The 19,250-nt window shown below is 39.9% G+C and overlaps 1 protein-coding gene across 1 annotated transcript in view; it reads left to right on the top strand.

Annotated features, from left to right (window-relative positions):
* Window positions 1-506: 506 nt before the first annotated feature.
* LOC139735085 (uncharacterized) overlaps window positions 507-19,250 on the top strand; it is a 35,846-nt gene continuing 17,102 nt past the window's right edge. Inside the window, exons 1-12 of the mRNA XM_071645858.1 lie at window positions 507-641; window positions 6,554-6,589; window positions 7,898-8,064; window positions 9,121-9,237; window positions 11,826-11,967; window positions 12,723-12,864; window positions 13,598-13,872; window positions 15,389-15,677; window positions 16,123-16,434; window positions 16,826-17,058; window positions 17,471-18,376; window positions 18,857-19,020. Of these exons, the coding sequence (XP_071501959.1) occupies window positions 507-641; window positions 6,554-6,589; window positions 7,898-8,064; window positions 9,121-9,237; window positions 11,826-11,967; window positions 12,723-12,864; window positions 13,598-13,872; window positions 15,389-15,677; window positions 16,123-16,434; window positions 16,826-17,058; window positions 17,471-18,376; window positions 18,857-19,020 (2,918 nt within the window). The remainder of the gene's footprint in view (window positions 642-6,553; window positions 6,590-7,897; window positions 8,065-9,120; window positions 9,238-11,825; window positions 11,968-12,722; window positions 12,865-13,597; window positions 13,873-15,388; window positions 15,678-16,122; window positions 16,435-16,825; window positions 17,059-17,470; window positions 18,377-18,856; window positions 19,021-19,250) is intronic.

Below are 19,250 nucleotides of genomic sequence, written 5' to 3'. Positions count from 1 at the left end.
ACACACACATACACATACACACACACACACACACAAACACACAGAGTCAGATATTAAGCGTGCTAAGTACTCAAAATGATAAACTCTGACATCTGAAGACTAAACCGCAAAACGCAGTTCCCAGATGTCCAACCACCTCCATTCTCTTTGAGCTATCAAATACATTGTAAAGCGGTTAATAAACATTCGTGTTAACACCAAAGGGGGAGGAACTCCGTTTTGCCGGTCGTTTGATAACCAACCGGAAGACTAACCACCAACACAAACTGTTGCCCCTCTAATTCGGCATTCTTTCAATCAACTCTGCACACCTATCCACACGGGCTGAACGTTTAGGTGGTGGGGCGTACATGTAAATCCCGACATAGCAGGTCGCGTCTGCCACTAGGAGCACACGCATCCAAATACTCGCTGCGATCAGTGGAAGCTATCCATCTCGCGGGCAGAGAGGAGACGTTGGATGCGAGTGAGTATTCATCTAGGACGTGTTGGTTTCCGGAACGACCATGAAGTCTTCGGAGACGTCCGCCCTCTTGTTCGTCATCGTTTACATCGCATCATCAGCGCATCCAGCATTCGCCCAACAAGCCGAGGCGACATGGCAGGCGATGGCGGAGCATCCTCGGGAGCGTTCCTCCTCGGTAAGCCAGCCGACAGCCTCATTTCAAAAAGCCAGACGATTATTCAATTCAAGCTCTTCTGCAAAGTTGCATGATTGTGTGCATGCATGAGGGTTTGCATTGTTTTCCCGGCCAACACATAGCTGTCAATGAGATTTGTCAGCATGTATCGCTCAAACTCAAGGGAGATTTTAAACATCTTGATCAACGTGACAGAATTATCACGATTGCTCTTTTTTTATAGTTCTACTTTTTGTAGTAACAACATTGTGAATGCTGTTTATAGCTTCTTTTGGGATGATTACTTGAAGTAGCACTGGCTGTGTATGTTGTTGTTTTTTCTTTTATAATGAAGCGTTTGACACTGAAATGTCATGATAAGAAATTCTGAAAAAACAACAGCCTTATCCTTGGTGAGAATTGTTTGATACAGCATACATGTAAATGGTTCTAAGTATATACAGTGTTTATAACTAGTGTCTAGCAAGGTTTCTTTACTAGTATCTTTCATTTGAAATTGATGGGTAAAGGGAATTCTTCAAAGTGTAGGATACAGACAGTTTCAAGTGAGGTAAAAGATAGCACATTACTGCGAACTTGCGACATCATGATCAATATTGAAACTTTGGCATTTTCGCGATGTATGAATACAGACTGTAAAGAAAGTTAAAAAAAAGTGACTCACCTCTCATTTTGCTTAAAGCAAGTAAACGGCTCAATAATTGTCAGTTGAAGAAAACAAAAGAGAAGATTGCCATCCGAAAGAGGCAAAAATATGACCTTCCTGAATTTTCAAGTAGGGTTCTACTGGTTTTCTGACTCATAACTACATTTCCTGCAGTTCAGCTTAATGATAGTGGATGAGTTTCAGTCACAATAATATAGTAACATTATAACGAAAAAAAAAAGATACAGCAAATTACGCAGATTACAAGGTTTAAGTGAGGAATCACATTATCTACAGATTGGTTGATGTGAATTACAATGTCTCATGACAGGCTGGTTCATATTCATAAACGAACGAAATATAAAGGCTCGATGAGAGACTAGGTTTTGAAAGAGAAACAAAACCATGATGGAAAAGAAATGTCAGATTTTAAGTCTTGCGTTTAACAATAAATCGACGCTCATATGATATCGAGGCTTTTACAAATCTCTGGCACGCTTTAATCTACTCCAGAAGGAAGTAGCCACGCTCTACAGTCGGCATATTTTGGATCCGGTGTCGTTGTACTTTCTTCATTGATTAGCGCTGTATCTGAGTCGCATGAGCAACATTTTACAGACAGTGTGATGTACATGATCATCCACCGTGATGTGACTCCAGTACACAGATTGGTAAACCTGATTGTCAAACGTAGATTATGTCATTATCAAGGGTCATGGATTCTGACATCTGATATAACAGGCCATGTTCAACCTGCACGGGATACGCGCACACTACATTTCGTAACTGGGAGTTACGAACTTTTGTGAGATTTGTCACGTACAGTGACTCCTACCGATGATTGGATGATGTCAGTTTAACGTTTTTTGTTGTTGTTGTTGTTGTTACATTCCGCTATGATATCACCCCCCCCCCCCCCTTGAACGTTTTGACTTAAGAGAAATTCATATGAACTCATAGTAGAATTATAGTCGTGGCCGAGTCATAATTTTACAACATAATGTTTTAACGGTTTGGTTACTTCCCTTTTTGTCTAAAAACAATTATTTTTGAAGTTCTCTTGAAGCGTTTCTGCATAAGCACAAGACATAGTTTACTTTAGCAGGTCCAGGCATAGCTTGAAATTCAATCAGACAATGAAATTCATGATGTCAACCGCTCAGGAGAACACTGTATCTGATGATTCACGTTACCTCCATTGTAGGACCAATTGCGATATAGGTATCTCAGATAACGTCCGTATGATATGATTCATTTTCCTTTTTTCCTCAAAAACTGCATCTATGCTATATTCAATTGTATGCATAATGAATATGAAATTCATATGGTAAAAAAAAAAAAAAATCAAATCACCTTCAATCAAATCAGATCAATAAAAGCATGGGATAATTTTGTTTCCGTCAGTTTTATCTTCAACAATATTAAAGATTCTCCACAGACTCATCACTGCAGATAGTCCTAATCACGAATACAGTTTGTCCCCCCCCCCCAAAAAAAAAAAAAATACGATCGAATTTTGCATTGATAACTTTCAAAATGATGGAACAATCTGAATGCTATTTCATGGTATGAAACTATAACTTCTTACCAACATGTATACATCTTGCATAAAATCACATTCTGATTGGTTAAATGGTCACAGAGAGATGTGGGTTGTTGTAAAGCATGTCATAGGTTTGTTTCTTCACTTGCATGTTCTTGGCATCCACACACAGTCAGACAATGGTCTAAACTTGGAGGGAATGGATTCCTGACATGCTCGACAAGGATTAGCATTTTTCTGTGACCCCTGAAGCAAATCGGATGTTTTTTACTGTAATAAGTTGGTTATAAGTTAAAGTTTGTTATGTCGAAATTGCATTATGATTAATTCACTGTTTTTAAAGTTATCGTTGCAGAAAATCCGATCGTATTTTTTTTTTTTTGGGGGGGGGACATAACGGTACAGCTATCGCATCTATCTCTACCTATCCAATTATTGAGCTGCATCTTCAGTCCATAATCAGATTGACTTTAATGAACAGAACAAAATTAAACGAACGTCAGATAGGAAATGAAGTAGGTAAACATGCACATTTCACTTGATGTCATGAAGAAATACACTGTAAAAGATATTTGTCTTTTTACGGGGAAAAATATACATATTTCTACTTAAAGAAAAAAAAATATACATATTTCTTCTGTTTAAACTGAATACAGCAATTCAGATGTGGTTTTTACACTTACTTATAATACTTATTTTTTAGTTGTAAAACTGAGTTACATCAGAAACTTGTGATTTTAAGGCAAAATAGGTTTATTTTAGACAGTTTCGTATAATTTTACAGTTTAAATTGTTTAACTTGATGTATTTTTACAGATTTATGTATTCCAACAATGGTTTCCTAAATTAAATGATATGAGATGTAGAACTACTAGACGTTACTTAATCTTAATGCAGAAACTGATATCATTTTACCCGACTTCCGTTTGTTGTTTTGATTGAATAGAAATTTACGTTTTATGTACATTATTGTACATAATTAATCAGTAGCATTCTGACAGAATTCCTATACCAACGTTGCTCGTGACTTAATTTCAATGCAGAAACTGATACTATTTTACCAGACTTCAGTTTATATAAGTTGTTTGATTGAATAGAAATTTACATTTTATGTATAGATAATTGCACATAATTAATATGTAGCTTTTTGACAGAATTCCGTTTATCGAGTCGCACTTATACGTAATCAGGTAAATTATGAAAGGTAGAATCGTTGCCTTTCAAAGACCTGCATACCACTGTTTTCTTAATTTTCTTGTGGTTTTTTTTTCATGAAATTGCTCATTCGCTGAAAATTCTTGTTCTGATGACTTTAAAGAGGGAAGAATTTTCATGTGTTTTACAAAACCATGACGTGAACAGCGTTTAGGATGACTTCTGAGGAGATGACATTGTAACGTTAGGTGTCTAATATGAGCATGTTATCACTTTGATTCTAAGCAAAAATACCGTTCCTTTAAACATGTAATATCTCAGAACGTCCATAACGTAATGATCACTTTACGTCTGACTTTGATGAAACTTCTGTCATCCTTTAAAATTAACTCGAAGGAAGAGTGGGATTTAAATCAATGTAAAGCAACAGATAGCGAACATGAAAGAACCATTCCTCTCTCCACATGTTGAGTGGTGCGAATTTCCTTTTTTTCCTTGTTTTTAGCCATTTCCGGCATCCTCAATGTTGCGTGCATGCATGGAATGCGCTCAGTCTATCTACACGAATGGTTAAATTGATGTTTTGCTGCTTTTTTTTCTACAACATTTAATGAGAACCATCAAATTTTATATTACTGGTGTGATGACAATTAAGATATCATTTCCATGGTAACTGATGTAATTATTTTTACTTTGCCCTTCGGTTAAACTATCGGGGTAGGATGTTACATCGCTGTCGATTGCTTTTCAGTGTGAAACCACAAGAACTCAGGAAATAGGGAACTTCCGTTTAAAGGTAATTTGTTTGCTGCTTATTTGACCGTTAGCTACAAGCCTCTAGCTCTCATATATATGACACTATCTAATTCCTAGGCCTAATCATTGTCACGAACATGGGTGTAAACACGGCTATACAACGGCTAGCAAGCGTCGCTACAAACTTCAGACCTTTTTCCCCACAAACTTCAGACTTGTTGCTACAAGGGGTTGCAATAATATTGCAGAGTATAAATGCCACGATGACCTTTTTCTCTCGAGCCCCATCAGTCAGCATGAAATTTATGTTTGGCAAATATTAGCTCATATCAAAAATAGGTTTGGAAACAATTATGAGCAATTGAGTTTGAAAGATTTTTTACAAAAAGAGATGAGATACCTCCGACAGCCCGCCCTGTCAAAACACACATACGCACATAACTTTGGCCCGAATTCACGAGGGTGGTACAATTGAAACCATGGTCGACGAAATGATCATTTCGTTAACGAAATAAACATTTCGTCAACAATGGTAATTTCGTCGACGAAATGACTGATTTCGTAACGAAATAGGCCATGCGACACTTGGCGCTCCATACAAATTGTCCATGGTTTAAACCATGGTTTCAATATTATTGTACCATCTTCGTGAATTTGGGCCATTATCGTGTTTGATTACTATACAAACAGACGACCAAGAATCATCTAGTCAGTGAATTGAAATGGTCGCTGGATGAGAATCTCCAGCTGAATGCAATCTTGCAAAGAAGCGTAATTAGGAGCTCGTGAGCAAAAGATATCAAAATGAAGGCTGCCAACTAATATGAGACACATTTCGCTGACCTCGACAAAGATTTGATCATTTCAAGTTTGAATTTTCCATGATCATACATAATAGTGTAACAACTAGATCTCCTCAATTCAATGTCAACTGCGTTTGCAGTATACGATGGTAGCTCTAGATTGTGAGCTGTACTTATATTCACGTTAATCTTCAGGTTATAAGGAGAGTTTGTGTAATTTTGATGGTAGCATCTCAACGTTTGGATGAAGCTGCTGCTTGTTACAATGTCACTGAGAAATTAAGTCGATGATACCCAAATAAGGAGGGCTATCTCCGGCGGCAAACGTTTATGACGTCAGGAAGTGTTACATTAGTCCTATAGTTTGATTCTCCTATGACATAGATTGTTACGTTAAACTGCGGTGAGTGTGTAAAAGTCAAAGTGAACAATTTCTTCGAAACGAGGGTGTTATTATTGCAGTGAGGAGGAAAAAAAAAACAAAGTTTGATAGTAATTGATACACTAAGTATACAATGTGAGGAAATCCATTTCCCCTCGCTGTTAGCGTGAGGCCAGTTAATGGCACGTGACGTTGAGATGAAACAATCTACCTACAGGAGTTTTGTTCTGAAAAGTTTAATAAGGGTTTAAAAAGAAGACTTGTGCTCGTTTTAATGTTCGATATCATGTAATGCATAATGATAAGGTCAATGAAACAAATCTAAAGAAAAAATAAAGCAAAAGGAACAAAACGAGCGAGGCTAGGACTGATACTTTGTCAGTGTTTGTTACTTCGGGGGACAACGATAACAATACAGGTCATAGAACATTACCAACAAAATACCAATGGGACCGTCATAGAGCTCTGACTTCCTTTATCAATCAGGTTATGATCAACATTTAAGTCATTGAATCCTTTGCTTCCCTAGATCAGTTATAGACTTAATCGACCATCTTGCTATAAACGCTGTTCTGTCTTCGTGCTTCAAATTACTGTCACGTATTTTCTTCTTTACCTGTGATACAGGAGGAGTTTCTAACGCGTGTTAGGAGGCAGACAACCGTAAGTATCGTTTTACCAATTATACCTGCAAATTATGAAAACATAGATAAAAAGTGTAGATGTGATATGCATATCCTTGTTGATACCTTTATACAGAAATGTCAAAACCTATTGTAATCAAAGCGCTTCTTCGAATGACCAGTTTGTCGATGACCAATAATTGTAATCATTAAGCGGTGCTTTGGTACGTTTCTGCCCAACTATGTCAGTATGTGTACCAGTAGAATAAGAATAATTCGGTTTAATAACACTTAATCAGATATCTATCGATAAGGTGTATGCAAAAACCATGAAATCCCAATGAACAGCTTTGTTTTTCTTTCTTGTTTGTATGCTGCAACTGATAGTGTAAGACCTCAATATTCAACTATTGTTATATTGGCATGACAAAGAGTACAAATTGCTTTGGCACAAAACAGTGACAGCATTTGAAACTGATTTTCCTTGGTCAGAGCTAGTAATCAACCGAAGGTTGCAGTAGATTTCCTTTCCACTAGATACGAGTCCCTGAATAACGAGTAAATCAGAGACTGCATCTCCTGTTCTGACTGCATTGTCATGACATTCTGGCATTGATGACTTTTCCAGTTGTTTTTTCTTGCCAACAAATGTCAAGTATTACCAAAAAACTATCAAGTGATTTGGCAAACATTGCTTTTAATTATTTAATGCAAACTAGAATGAGCTATTACTCAATACTGCATTCCTTGTTTCAAACTTTATTTAGAAAAAAACCAAACACGTTTCTCCGATGGCATATTCAATGTACGTATACCCATAATACAATAAGCCAGCTCGTAATTATAGTGCACATTGATACAAATGACCATTTATATTTTCTCGATTGATTAAGGCAGTTCACTCTTTTTAAAAGTGTCATAAGGGATAATCTTGCCCGACTTAACAATTTATGGACTTCATGTTCAAAAAAAGAAAGAAAAAAAAAAGAATGAGCTTGCGTAGATCAGGTGACCAGAATGGTCTATCAACTTGGGGGGGGGGGGGGGTATCCATTTATTTATTACAAAAAGGAATGGGATCTTTGCATTGCATATTTTAACATTCTTTTTTTCTATTAGTTTTGCCAAAATACCAGACCTGGTGTCAGATGGATGTGCTAGCAAACAGCATATACAAAGGTAACATGAATAATCATTGCGTCACAGATGCTTATCCAGTGAATTCAAAAATCGTCATGTCTGTTGGTACAAATGACTTTTTTTTTCTTAATTTTTTGTCTTATTGTGCACGGTTAACTATAAAAGCATACCAGTATTTTTTCCACTTTATTGATGATCCACTTCGCAGACGCCCATCCCGATGAAAATCACCATGTTCCACGTCGAGACGAAGATTGCCGTACGTTTCGCCGAAACCACGGTTAAGATAAACGTGAGGAACCTGGCGGCCGTTAGTCAAAGCATCCCTTTTGACATCCTACTCCCTGCCAATTCATACATCTCAAAATTCGACATGTGAGTTTGTCATGTCAGCTATCGAATGCTGCGTTTACATCACGTTCCCGGCTGTCACGGCAGTCATGTTTCAGGCCACGGTGGACAAAACGGGATGGACTTGAAACAACGCGGTTAGACGGGATAGGCAAACGTGACAGGCCGTGATTGCCGTGCATGCCGTGTCAGATTTTTAAATCATCCAAAAAAAAAAAATGCCATGGCAGTCCCGGCGCTAATGAAAATCCCTGCACGCCGTATAATAAAACGGTTGATCGCAACAAAACACGACGGCACGTACATTGGGCTGCAAAAAAAAACTTGGAGGCGATCCGTAGCGGGGCGTGACGGGTAATATTTATAGTCTAGCCTGACCAGACGCCGTGCTAACAGCGTCTGACAGCGATAATATTGCTCATCGGGGCGAGGACTGGAACGAACAAGACTAGAATACGAAAAGAGGAATTTCTCATCTACCCACGGTGCATTACGTCTCCGGCAAACGGGACTGCCGTGGCCGCCGGGAACATGATGTAAAAAGCCGCATAACATTCAGCGGCGTAAATTTTAGAGAACGATAATTATTTCAATATTAGTATCAAACAACAAGTTGTAATCATCTCTTCAAACCTTTGATTTGGATATTTGATGTTTGTAAAATGTATAGTCAAACAATGTAGCATTTTAGTCATTAAGATATATACAATCTTGTGAAATATATTGGGTTTGCTTGCAGATTTGTGTTAAAGATATACTTTTGACATTTCGACAAAATTTCAATATAGAGAGTTGATATCTATACATGAGGTTTGAGTGAGTCATTATTGTGTTGTTTTAAACCACATTCTGAGTTTTTCCCCCTTTTGCCTGGGTCGAGTAAGGGCTCGAAAATGTAGGCAGAAAATACATATAAAATGTTTGGCCATATTTCACCCCAGCTAAGCAACATGAAAACATCTAAAAGGTTAAATGGTAGACAAACTTGAATGAAATATCCGTTCATGCTATTGCCACCAAACAAAGAAAGATAAAGCTGAAAAAAAATAATGACATGAATATCTCCGCCGACTCTTTCAGTATCGTCGATTCACAAACGTTCACGGGTTACGCCGCGGATCGCTGTATCGTTCCTGCGTCATCAAGACCCTCTAACGTCACAATAGCCACCATTGCCGAGGCCCACTACAAAACAGGGTAAATATGCAACTAACTACCTTGTGTTCGATAGTACTGTCATGTATATATATATATATATATATATATATATATATGTATATATATATATATGTATTATATATATATATATATATATGTTTTATATATATATATACATATTTTTTTCTTATATATATATATATATATATTATATAAATAAATATATATATACATATATATATAAATATATTGTTCAATATAATTAGTGTATTTTTCATATTTTCTGTCATTTCCATGCGAAATACTATTTTTTTAAAAACTTAGATAACATTACATACATATACTCTGAAATGCAGCTCTATAGAAACCTATTCAAATTTATATGAGAAAAACTTATAGGGTTATCCCTGGTGCATGCACCGTTTTGCTACCGCATACTTGGCATATATGGTAATTGGAATTGAAAATCATCCCAACACACGCACTGTTTTTGTAACCACATACTTGTAGGTATATTGTTGCATAGATTTATCTCCTGTACGTGCTTTTTTTTGAACCCCTTTCGTTCTGGTTGTTTGCAAGTACGCTGTATGTTTTGTTTCAAATTGAATTCAAGTTCCATGGTTTGTGATTACGATCCTGTTCAATGTTTTTTAAGTGTTAATGCACACCGACTTGAAGCAAAAACAATACCCTACTGGACAATAAAAATGAAATTGAAATTAAAATTGGACTGAAATTGAAAGAAATTACTTTATGGGATTGCATAGCTTTGGTTGAGACGAGACTTCAGATTTCCAATTTTTTGTGAGATAATGAGAAAGGTCTTTTGAAATATGAAAGAGCATACAATTCTAAGAGATATTCAAAGTTTACTTCATGAAAATTGGTTTTGAAATGGTGAGATATCCAGAAACAAAACCCCGTTTACAGTGCGGGGCCGAGCCCGGCCTCAATTGCGCGGCCGAGCCTCGCAATTTTGTCCGTTTACACTGCTGGGCTCAGCCGCACTTTTGATTCAAACCTTTCAATATTTTGTCGTAGTGGCGCTCTGCTTGTAAACAAATGCAATTTGGTATTGTCTGGTTTTCAGACCCTTTGCCAAATTAATTCCGTGGCGACGAAGTCGCCGTTCGGGCAAAGGCCTTTGCCGAAGGAAAGAATCCTTTGCAGGACAAAACCACCTTAAACTATACTAGTTTTCGACGTTGAGGGGGTTAATATCCTGAATAGCGAAAGATACAGGCAGAGGGTTTTGAAGTCAGACTAAAATTGGCCGCGCAATTGGCCGCGCATTTGGCCCAGTTTGCGTTTACACCAAGAAAAGGCCGGGCTCGGCCGCGGCTCGGCCGCGGCCGAGACCACCTCCAGAGCGAGGCCAAATGCGAGGCCAATTTGGGCCTCGCATTTGGCCTTTTGCGCGTTTACACTGAAGCGGGGCTGGGCAAGGCCGCGGCCGAGCCGCGGCCGAGCCTCGCACTGTAAACGGGGTCATTGATGTCATAGACCCCGTTTACAGTTCGGGGCCGGGCTCGGCCGCGGCTCGGCCGCGGCCGAGCCCGGCCTCAATTGCGCGGCCGAGCCTCGCAATTTTGTCCGTTTACACTGCTGGGCTCGGCCGCGCTTTTAATTCAAACCTTTCAATATTTTGTCGTAGTGGCGCTCTGCTTGTAAACAAATGCAATTTGGTATTGTCTGGTTTTCAGACCCTTTGCCAAATGAATTCCGTGGTGACGAAGTCGCCGTTCGGGCAAAGGCCTTTGCCGAAGGAAAGAATCCTTTGCAGGACAAAAACACCTTAAACTATACTAGTTTTCGACGTTGAGGGGGTTAATATCCTGAATAGCGAAAGATGCAGGCAGAGGGTTTGGAAGCCAGATTAAAATTGGCCGCGCAATTGGCCGCGCATTTGGCCCAGTTTGCGTTTACACCAAGAAAAGGCCCGCGGCCGAGACCACCTCAAATGCGAGGCCAATTTGGGCCTCGCATTTGGCCTTTTGCGCGTTTACACTGAAGCGAGGCTGGGCTCGGCCGCGGCTCGGCCGCGGCCGAGCCTCGCACTGTAAACGGGGTCCTAATAAAAGGTGGGACCAACATTTTATCAAGGCCATTTTGCTTTACTTTGTTTTTGGATTTCCGATTTACACTAAATAAACCTTGACTACCCCTTATAATTGAATGTTGTTTAATATTCAATAAGTAGTTTCTAATTATCTCGCAAAAAAAAAAAATCAAATTTGAACCCCCCATCTCAACCAAAGCTATACCATCCCTTTAAGAAGTAAGTAAGTGTACTATAGATGAAGAAAAAAGCCCTTGTAAATTTGCTACTTAATAAGAATTTAAACAATCGTGCATTGATTTTATCTATATGAATACTGTTATACATCAAATCTTATTTCTGTAAGGCAGGTTTTTAACTTTGATTGACAGTGCCATGGTGTAGCACATTTAACTGATTTTTTCATTTGATTTCATGTTCAATCTTTTAGCTTGTTTATAAGGTAGGAGCAAAATGGGGGGGGGGGGGTAAAGTGCAGACATTTCGATGAATAGGGACTTCCCAATCGCGCTTGTAAATTCTACGTTGCAAATTTTTTTCTTGTCGATGCTTATGTCACAATCAGGGGTCAGCAGACACGCAACGTATTCACTGTCCAGATAGAAGTTCCCCGTAAGAAAATCGTCAAAGTCATCATCCAGTACCAAGAGCTCCTGGAACGCCAGTCGGGATGGTACACACAGAGGATAAGCATCAGACCGGGACAGGTATCACAAGAGGGGTTTTCCAAACTTATTCACACAGAGAAATTCAAAGACAATTCTCTCCCTGTGGGAGGGTACGACGAAAGGACATTAACATTGCTTCTAGTTTAAAAAAAAGAAGCAACAAACTCAAATTAATGGTTCAACATGCTGCCCTAGTCATTAAAAATGCGTAATCATGAAGGTTTTAAAGAAAAAATGGCTCGAAATCTATTTTCTTACGCTTACAAAATGGAAGTTTATAACTTACAAATTTACTATAATGCAGACAATATACATAGAGAATTACAATGAATATTAGTAGATCTCCAGCTATAGTGACATCATACTTCTCAAAAGTGTTGCATGCTGGGGGTTTTCGATCTCTTTTTTTTTTTCTTTTTCTTTTTTTTATGGGGGGGGGGAGGGGGATTTTTACACGTTAACGTTCCCATTCAGCCCAGTCAGCAAGGTACGATTTCTGAGATTAAGATTTGTTGTGACGATAGTCAGATATTGAACCAAAATTGTGACACAAAAATGTCTCAAAGATTAACTTGGTCTCTGTATTGGCCTAACAAGAGAGGGAAAAAAAGTTTTATTTCATACCTGCTTACTTTCTGCGGCTATACTTTTGGCTAAAAGGGGTATTTTCAATGTTCGTCTAATTTTTGTAACGAACATTTGCCATCTACAGTTGTACTTACTTCTGCGATATATCAAACACACAAAGCATCTCGTTTTTGTTTTGCTCTCCCTGTTTGCGCAACCCTCAACAGGCAGTGAAGAACTTCAAGATAGCAGCCGAGGTGACAGAGCCACAGGGAATAGTGCGCTCTGAAGCCGGTCTCGACTCGCGAGACTTCTCCCTGTCGGCAACTTCTCTCCTCGTTTCCAGCGTCTCAGCTGAAGCTAGAAACAGTACGTTTTAAATACTCATGTCTTTACGTGGGTTCACTTTGGCCATGTTCTTCATCATTTTGGATTTCTGTACGCATTGTTACACAGATACCATCATGACGGTGTTTTGGGGTTTGTTTTGTTGTTGTTGTTGTTTTCTCTCTCCCTCTCTCTCGCTCAGTGAATGCAATCGTTTTCACTGCATCAAATTAAGCTTGTTCTTTCAGAAGTGGTGATGCCATTTGTGTTGCAATCTCAGATTAGAATGATGCTCTTTACTCTATACGGTTATTGTGTGCGTGTGTATGTGTGTGTGTGTGTGTGTGTGTGTGTGTGGCTGGCTCCTTCCTTTCACAGCAGTTGTAAAATTGACTTACCTCTTTTAGGAAGCAGGGAGATAGTTATTATCCTTTATATGTCAATAACAAGTCGAGTGAACGTGTACTTTTCAGTTAATAAGAAATGAAATTTCGTAGAATCCTCTGAATGTTATTTCTAATATACTTGTACATACTTGACATCATGCTTTGTAGACCTAAGTAGTCCTTCTCATCCAACGATGGTTGCACTGAAACTTTAACAATTCACAATCTCTTGACGAATTGCTCGACTTTCCTCAAACTTAGATCACTGACGTGTTATACGAATACCGCTGCATTCACTCAATCCACATGTCTATACGGGTTTCATTCGCTACTCGAAAAGCGAGCACTAAGACACTTTTATCACTATGATTTCTCGTCTCAAACTACAGCCGCCATAAGTTCCTTTGGTAGAATGTACGACTTGGATAGTTACCTTGAAACTGGGTCTGCGTTGTCGTCGTCGGCCTCAGCATCGGGCTCAGCATCGGGCTCGGCATCGGGGTCAGGGTCTTCGTCCGCAGCTTACGGCAGTTTCACGCTGGAGTTCACCCCCGCATTGGACGCACAGAATACTTACAGGAACCATTACGGAATGGATGGTATATTTGCTGATTTTATTCTGCGATACGACCTGGCTCAACAATCGGGAGTAGGCGAGGTTCAGGTGTGTATCATGATAGCGGAGTTGGATCATCTCCTTCTTAATCACAAGCATGATTATCATAAACAATTCAGAAACTCACAAAAGAGAAACCTTGTCAGAGTTGGTTGTTCCAGAGCAAGCCAGAGGCAATTTAGCAAATAAATGTTGTATTTCCATAACAATTATCATCACATCTTGTATAATCCTAGCGATGTTTTTTATTTTCTTTTCTGATAAAGGTGATATGATAACACATAACATGCAGCATCTGGATGATCCTGGATACTGTAACCTGCATAGACATTAAAAGAATTAATTAATTCACGCTCATTTAGAAGTAGTTTAGATTTATTTTTATTTCCAATGACATTACGACAACTTGTCTTTGGTTCATCTTTTCCATAGGCAAGTAAATGTTAGGCAAAATGATCATAGATGTAAAATATGTTAACATTCCTTTTCTTAATGACAGTCAGAACAGATATCTCCAAACTCTTGTCATTGAGACAGACCAAGAACTCTTTCTGTGTACATCCTTGTCAATTATCTTTTAGTCATCGTCCTTCTCTTTTATAAACTTTTATATTTCATCGGGAGTAGCTACGAATGATGTGTGTGAGAGTACGAGAGAGAGAGAAACAGGGATTTGAGGAAAAATGAATGAGAGAGTGTGTGTCCGTTGTGATATTGTGAGCATTGGTGTTTATGTATGATATTGTTGAGAGTGAGACAGTAGTAATCTGACTTTGCATGTGAGATCGCCATGGATGTCTTTGTAAGTTAAAACCTTGTGGTAGTAACTTCCTTTGGCGCCATTAATGCTGTTTATTTAGGGCAAGAATACAGAAACGGACCACTCCAAATGTGCCAACACCCGGTAATTAGAAAAACAAGAGTATACACGGTTACAAGAAGTTAAGTAAACATCATCGTGCCATTTAGAAGCCGCAGGCTTCAATTCATACGATAGTCCCCGTTGGCGTGACACTGTGGAAATACACCCTTTAATGCAGTATTGTTATGGCCCACTACAGTAGATATATTCCTATAGACTAGGCTTGCGTTCAACAGAAAAAAATAATGTCAATTAAAACTTTAAAACATGAAAATCAACGTGTCAACGTGTTCCATTTTGGCACTTACAAAAAGTACAACAACTTGTTTCACTTGCACAGTCCTGACATTTGTACATTATCGTAATTTTCCTCAACCACCTTATGATGTCATTTAGGCAGCTTACTATCTTATCACTAAAGCAGGTACGTATTCCTATGACTTTGCTCAGAAACAGCTATCATAAGCTCTCTATATTCAACGGCGAGGATGCCCTGCCTCATGGGCTAGTGAGGAAATCATCCTCTTTAACCGCGTTTGACAAGTTCGTATTAATCTGAGTTTTCTCTCTTTACAGAAATGATTTCCTCCCTGATTAATCATATCTCCGTTGTTGTTGTTTTTTTGTAGGACGAAATGAGAGAGTTATTTAAATGCATTATGCCTTAAAATATCTTCGAATTGTTCCCTCCTCTGAGCTCAGACTTCTGGGCTCAATTTCATCCATCGCTTCGCACCCAGCGGAATGAGCGCGATCAAGAAGCGCGTCGTGTTCGTGCTCGACTTCAGCGCCTCAATGTACCCGAGGAAGCTGCGGCAGACGAAGCGTGCCATGTCGGCTATCATCAGCCAAATGGGCGACGAGGACGGTTTCAACATCATGCCCTTCTCCGACGAAGTGTACTATTGGAAAACTGATCAGATGGTGGACGTGTCCCCGACTACCGTGACAGAGGCCAACGACTATGTCAAGAGATTCCGTCACAAAGCAGGTATGTAATAGCCGCTATACAACACACACACACACACACACACACACACACACACACACACAGATACACACACACACACACATCAAATCTACATAGTTTCAATCGTAGTCGAAAAAGAACTGATCAATCATAGTTTGCACTCAATCACAATAGTTTCCCACAACACTAATTGGGCAGAAAGACAAACGTTTCAGAGTGTGTAATCTCCTTTAAGTAATTTGATGTGATATGCAGTTTTCAAACAGTTTGAATATAAGCAGACTTTGATACAAATTTTGGGAAAAAAAGACAAGCACAATATCACCTTTATAGGTACAGGCCTACATGAGCTTCAAAATTCATTTGATTGCGTCTACAGCTTCCGCTTTGAATAAAACATGCCATGGCATAAAAATGTGGGAAACCGTAATATTCCAAGCAATATCTTGATCTTTTGTGTATGCAGGTACAAACCTGAACGCTGCCTTGCTGGAAGGCTTCAGGCTGCTTGAAACGACTGGATCGATGGTGTCGAGTAGGGAGGACCCTATGGTATGTATCCTCTTCCTGCTGACCGACGGCAAACCGTCAACGGGTGTCCAAAACCCCATCGACATCGAGCGAAACGTCCGACAGGCCAACAGGGGGCGCTGCTCTCTCGTCACCCTCGGATTCGGTCAGCTCGTCAACCAGCAACTGCTGAGTCGACTCGCCCTGCAGAACCGCGGAATCTCGCGCAAAATCTACGAGTCGTCATCAGCAGAGGCGCAACTGCAAGGTTACGTTCAAATCAATCTGCCAGCATTTATTCATCAGCATGATAAATGACCTTGGTATTACAGCAAGAATGTGTGTCGAGAATTGCATGTATAATGCTTAAGCTAGGAGGAACAATTCACTCCCTTGGATGAATTATCAGCCGTGAGTGATTGTGTACATGCATTTTGTCAAGAAAGCAGATTTACGGTTTTCTACAGTGTACTTTACCTCCTCACTTACTTTTCCTTTCTCTAAGTATTATCATCAGACGTCCTAAGTGATCTCCTATTCGAGGAAGCGATGTATCTATATCTTTATTAGTAACTGAAAGAATTCATAAAAATATCTATGGCGTCCTATTGATGTCTCTAAAACTCACGACTGTTCATTGATTTCCCACTGACTTACAGGAGTGTACAGCGAGGTCGCCTCCCCCCTGCTTTTCGACATCGAAGTCAAATATCTCAACAACGCGGTCGTGGGGAATTCGCTGTCGAACACGAACTTCTCCAATTTCTTTAACGGCACGGAGTTGACGATTACCGGTCTGCTCGGCAGTGAAGATCTTGAGATGCTCCCCATCGTCATCAATGCCGTCGGTGCTGGAGGACATGTCCAGATTGCCGACAATGTCAGCCTAACGGTATGTGGAAATTGAGCAAACATGTCTGTACATCAGCATAGTTAGTGTGCAGAACGTTACTCTCCCCATATTTACGCACATAAGCACAAACACAAACAAACACATACACACTCATTGACTTTCTGACACAAACTCAGTGTACACCTACACGCTCTGAACACGTCATTTCGAGAACAATTCAAACACACTCTTACACTAACACAGGTGAGAAATACGGCCTTTTTGCCGTGTTCCTTACATAAATACATAAATGCAGAACAAACAAACTAATAAAAAACAAAAACAAAACAAACTTACCAACAGAAATATAGAGTAAGATATTTTCTCTAGGACCAAGTCGAAAGATCAACAGTATAATATAATATGCTCTGTTCATTGATTATTGTTGTCTGTATTTTTCCTTTCTTTACAGAACCCACCCCCATCGCTCGATGGTAAAAATGTGCCCGAGAACTTTGTGGAACGCACGTACGCATTTATGTTGTTGCGTGAGCTTTTCACCAAATTCACGTTGGCCAATGACGCGGAAGAGAAGAGAGCACTCATAGACAGGTCGCTGGAGATATCACAGCGGTACAATCTGCTGACTCCCCTCATGTCCATGGTACTCTCAGACTCACCGCCCATCGCGGCAGGTAGGGGTGACAATCCGACGGCCAACACCGTCATGGTTGGCAACAACAAGGTGATAACGGAAAACCGGCCAGCCAATTTGCGCTGGGACATCATCGGACCAGACTACGGAGATGTTGGCGTGGTCGACGAATCGATTGGCATTGGCGGTGTCGCTTGTCCGTCGCCTACAACTTTGCCACCACCAACAACCCTTCTTCCCACCACCACGACAATGCCTACAACGACCCTACCGACTACCACACCGACAACGACGCAACCAACTACCACACCCACAACAACACAACCTACTACAACACCTACAACCACTCAACCTACTACAACACCTACAACCACACAACCTACCACCACACCAACGACAACACAACCTACAACCACACCAACGACAACACAACCTACAACCACACCAACAACAACACAACCTACAACCACACCGACAACAACTCAACCAACTACAACACCGACAACGACCCAACCTACCACAACACCGACAACAACTCAACCTACAACAACACCTACTACGACCCAACCTACGACCACGCCGACAACAACTCAGCCAACTACTACGACCATGCCGACGACAACACCAATTCCTACTACTACAACCGTCCCAACTACCACAGAACCGCCAACCACTACCAGCCCTACAACAACCCCACGGTCTACAACAAGACAAACTCCACCGGTGAGATTTAGTATTGCTGTAGCAGGAAGTGCGCAGAAGACAAAATTGAATGTCCTATTCTGAAGAGTCTACGCAACTACATTGTATTATCATAATTTGTACAAACAAGACTGGCTTACGGCTTATATTCACATAACCACGAGACTAAATTGGGAATAGGACCGATTATTACGTTACATAATTACCGACAACGCATTGAAAATCATATACTAAATTCTCTATGAAACAGTCCTAGGACCATTCAATGAGCAATTTCGGTTTGAGTGCCCTATTAAAGTTCTTATCCTTACATACATTTTCCACAGCTTAGAACCATTTTTAGCCATGTTAGCATGTTGTTTTTTCGTCTGAGTGATTTCGAATTGTTGTGGCCTAACCGCCTTGTAGAATGCAAACATTGTGTCAATTCCGATGAGAACAGAGCTCGAAGTTCCTTTCACGAAACTCCTGGCGAGTTCAACTTTTATATATCTTTGCCAGACCGCACCCGTTCAACTCACACGATACAACGTGGAATCGGATATCACAGAGCGCTATGCTCGCACCACCGTCACCGCATCCTACAGTCACGACAACTCCAATAACCAGGTGGTGGAATTTAGTCACCAGATCCCCAGTGGGGCATTCATATCCAACTTTTACGTGTAAGTTATGCTTCTGAAATAACTCATGATGTAATTATCTCTTCCCTGCTCTATGATTGTAATGATAATCTATGTGTACAATGAGGTGTATTAATGCATGCACACACGCGCTTTTAATATTGTGATAAACATACATAATGTACGTTTGATATTCATACTCATAGCTTGCACGTGTCTTGGTGCCCCACCCCATAAAAAAAAAAGGAAAGAAAAGAAATGAAGAAAAGAAT

This window comes from Diadema antillarum, unplaced genomic scaffold, assembly GCF_040938485.1.
Source record: "Diadema antillarum isolate AM-2024a unplaced genomic scaffold, OU_Dant_1.0 seq00000563_RagTag, whole genome shotgun sequence".
Classification (NCBI taxonomy): domain Eukaryota; kingdom Metazoa; phylum Echinodermata; class Echinoidea; order Diadematoida; family Diadematidae; genus Diadema; species Diadema antillarum.
Note: the sequence above shows the minus strand (reverse complement) of the source record. Positions and strands in the feature narration are given on the sequence as shown.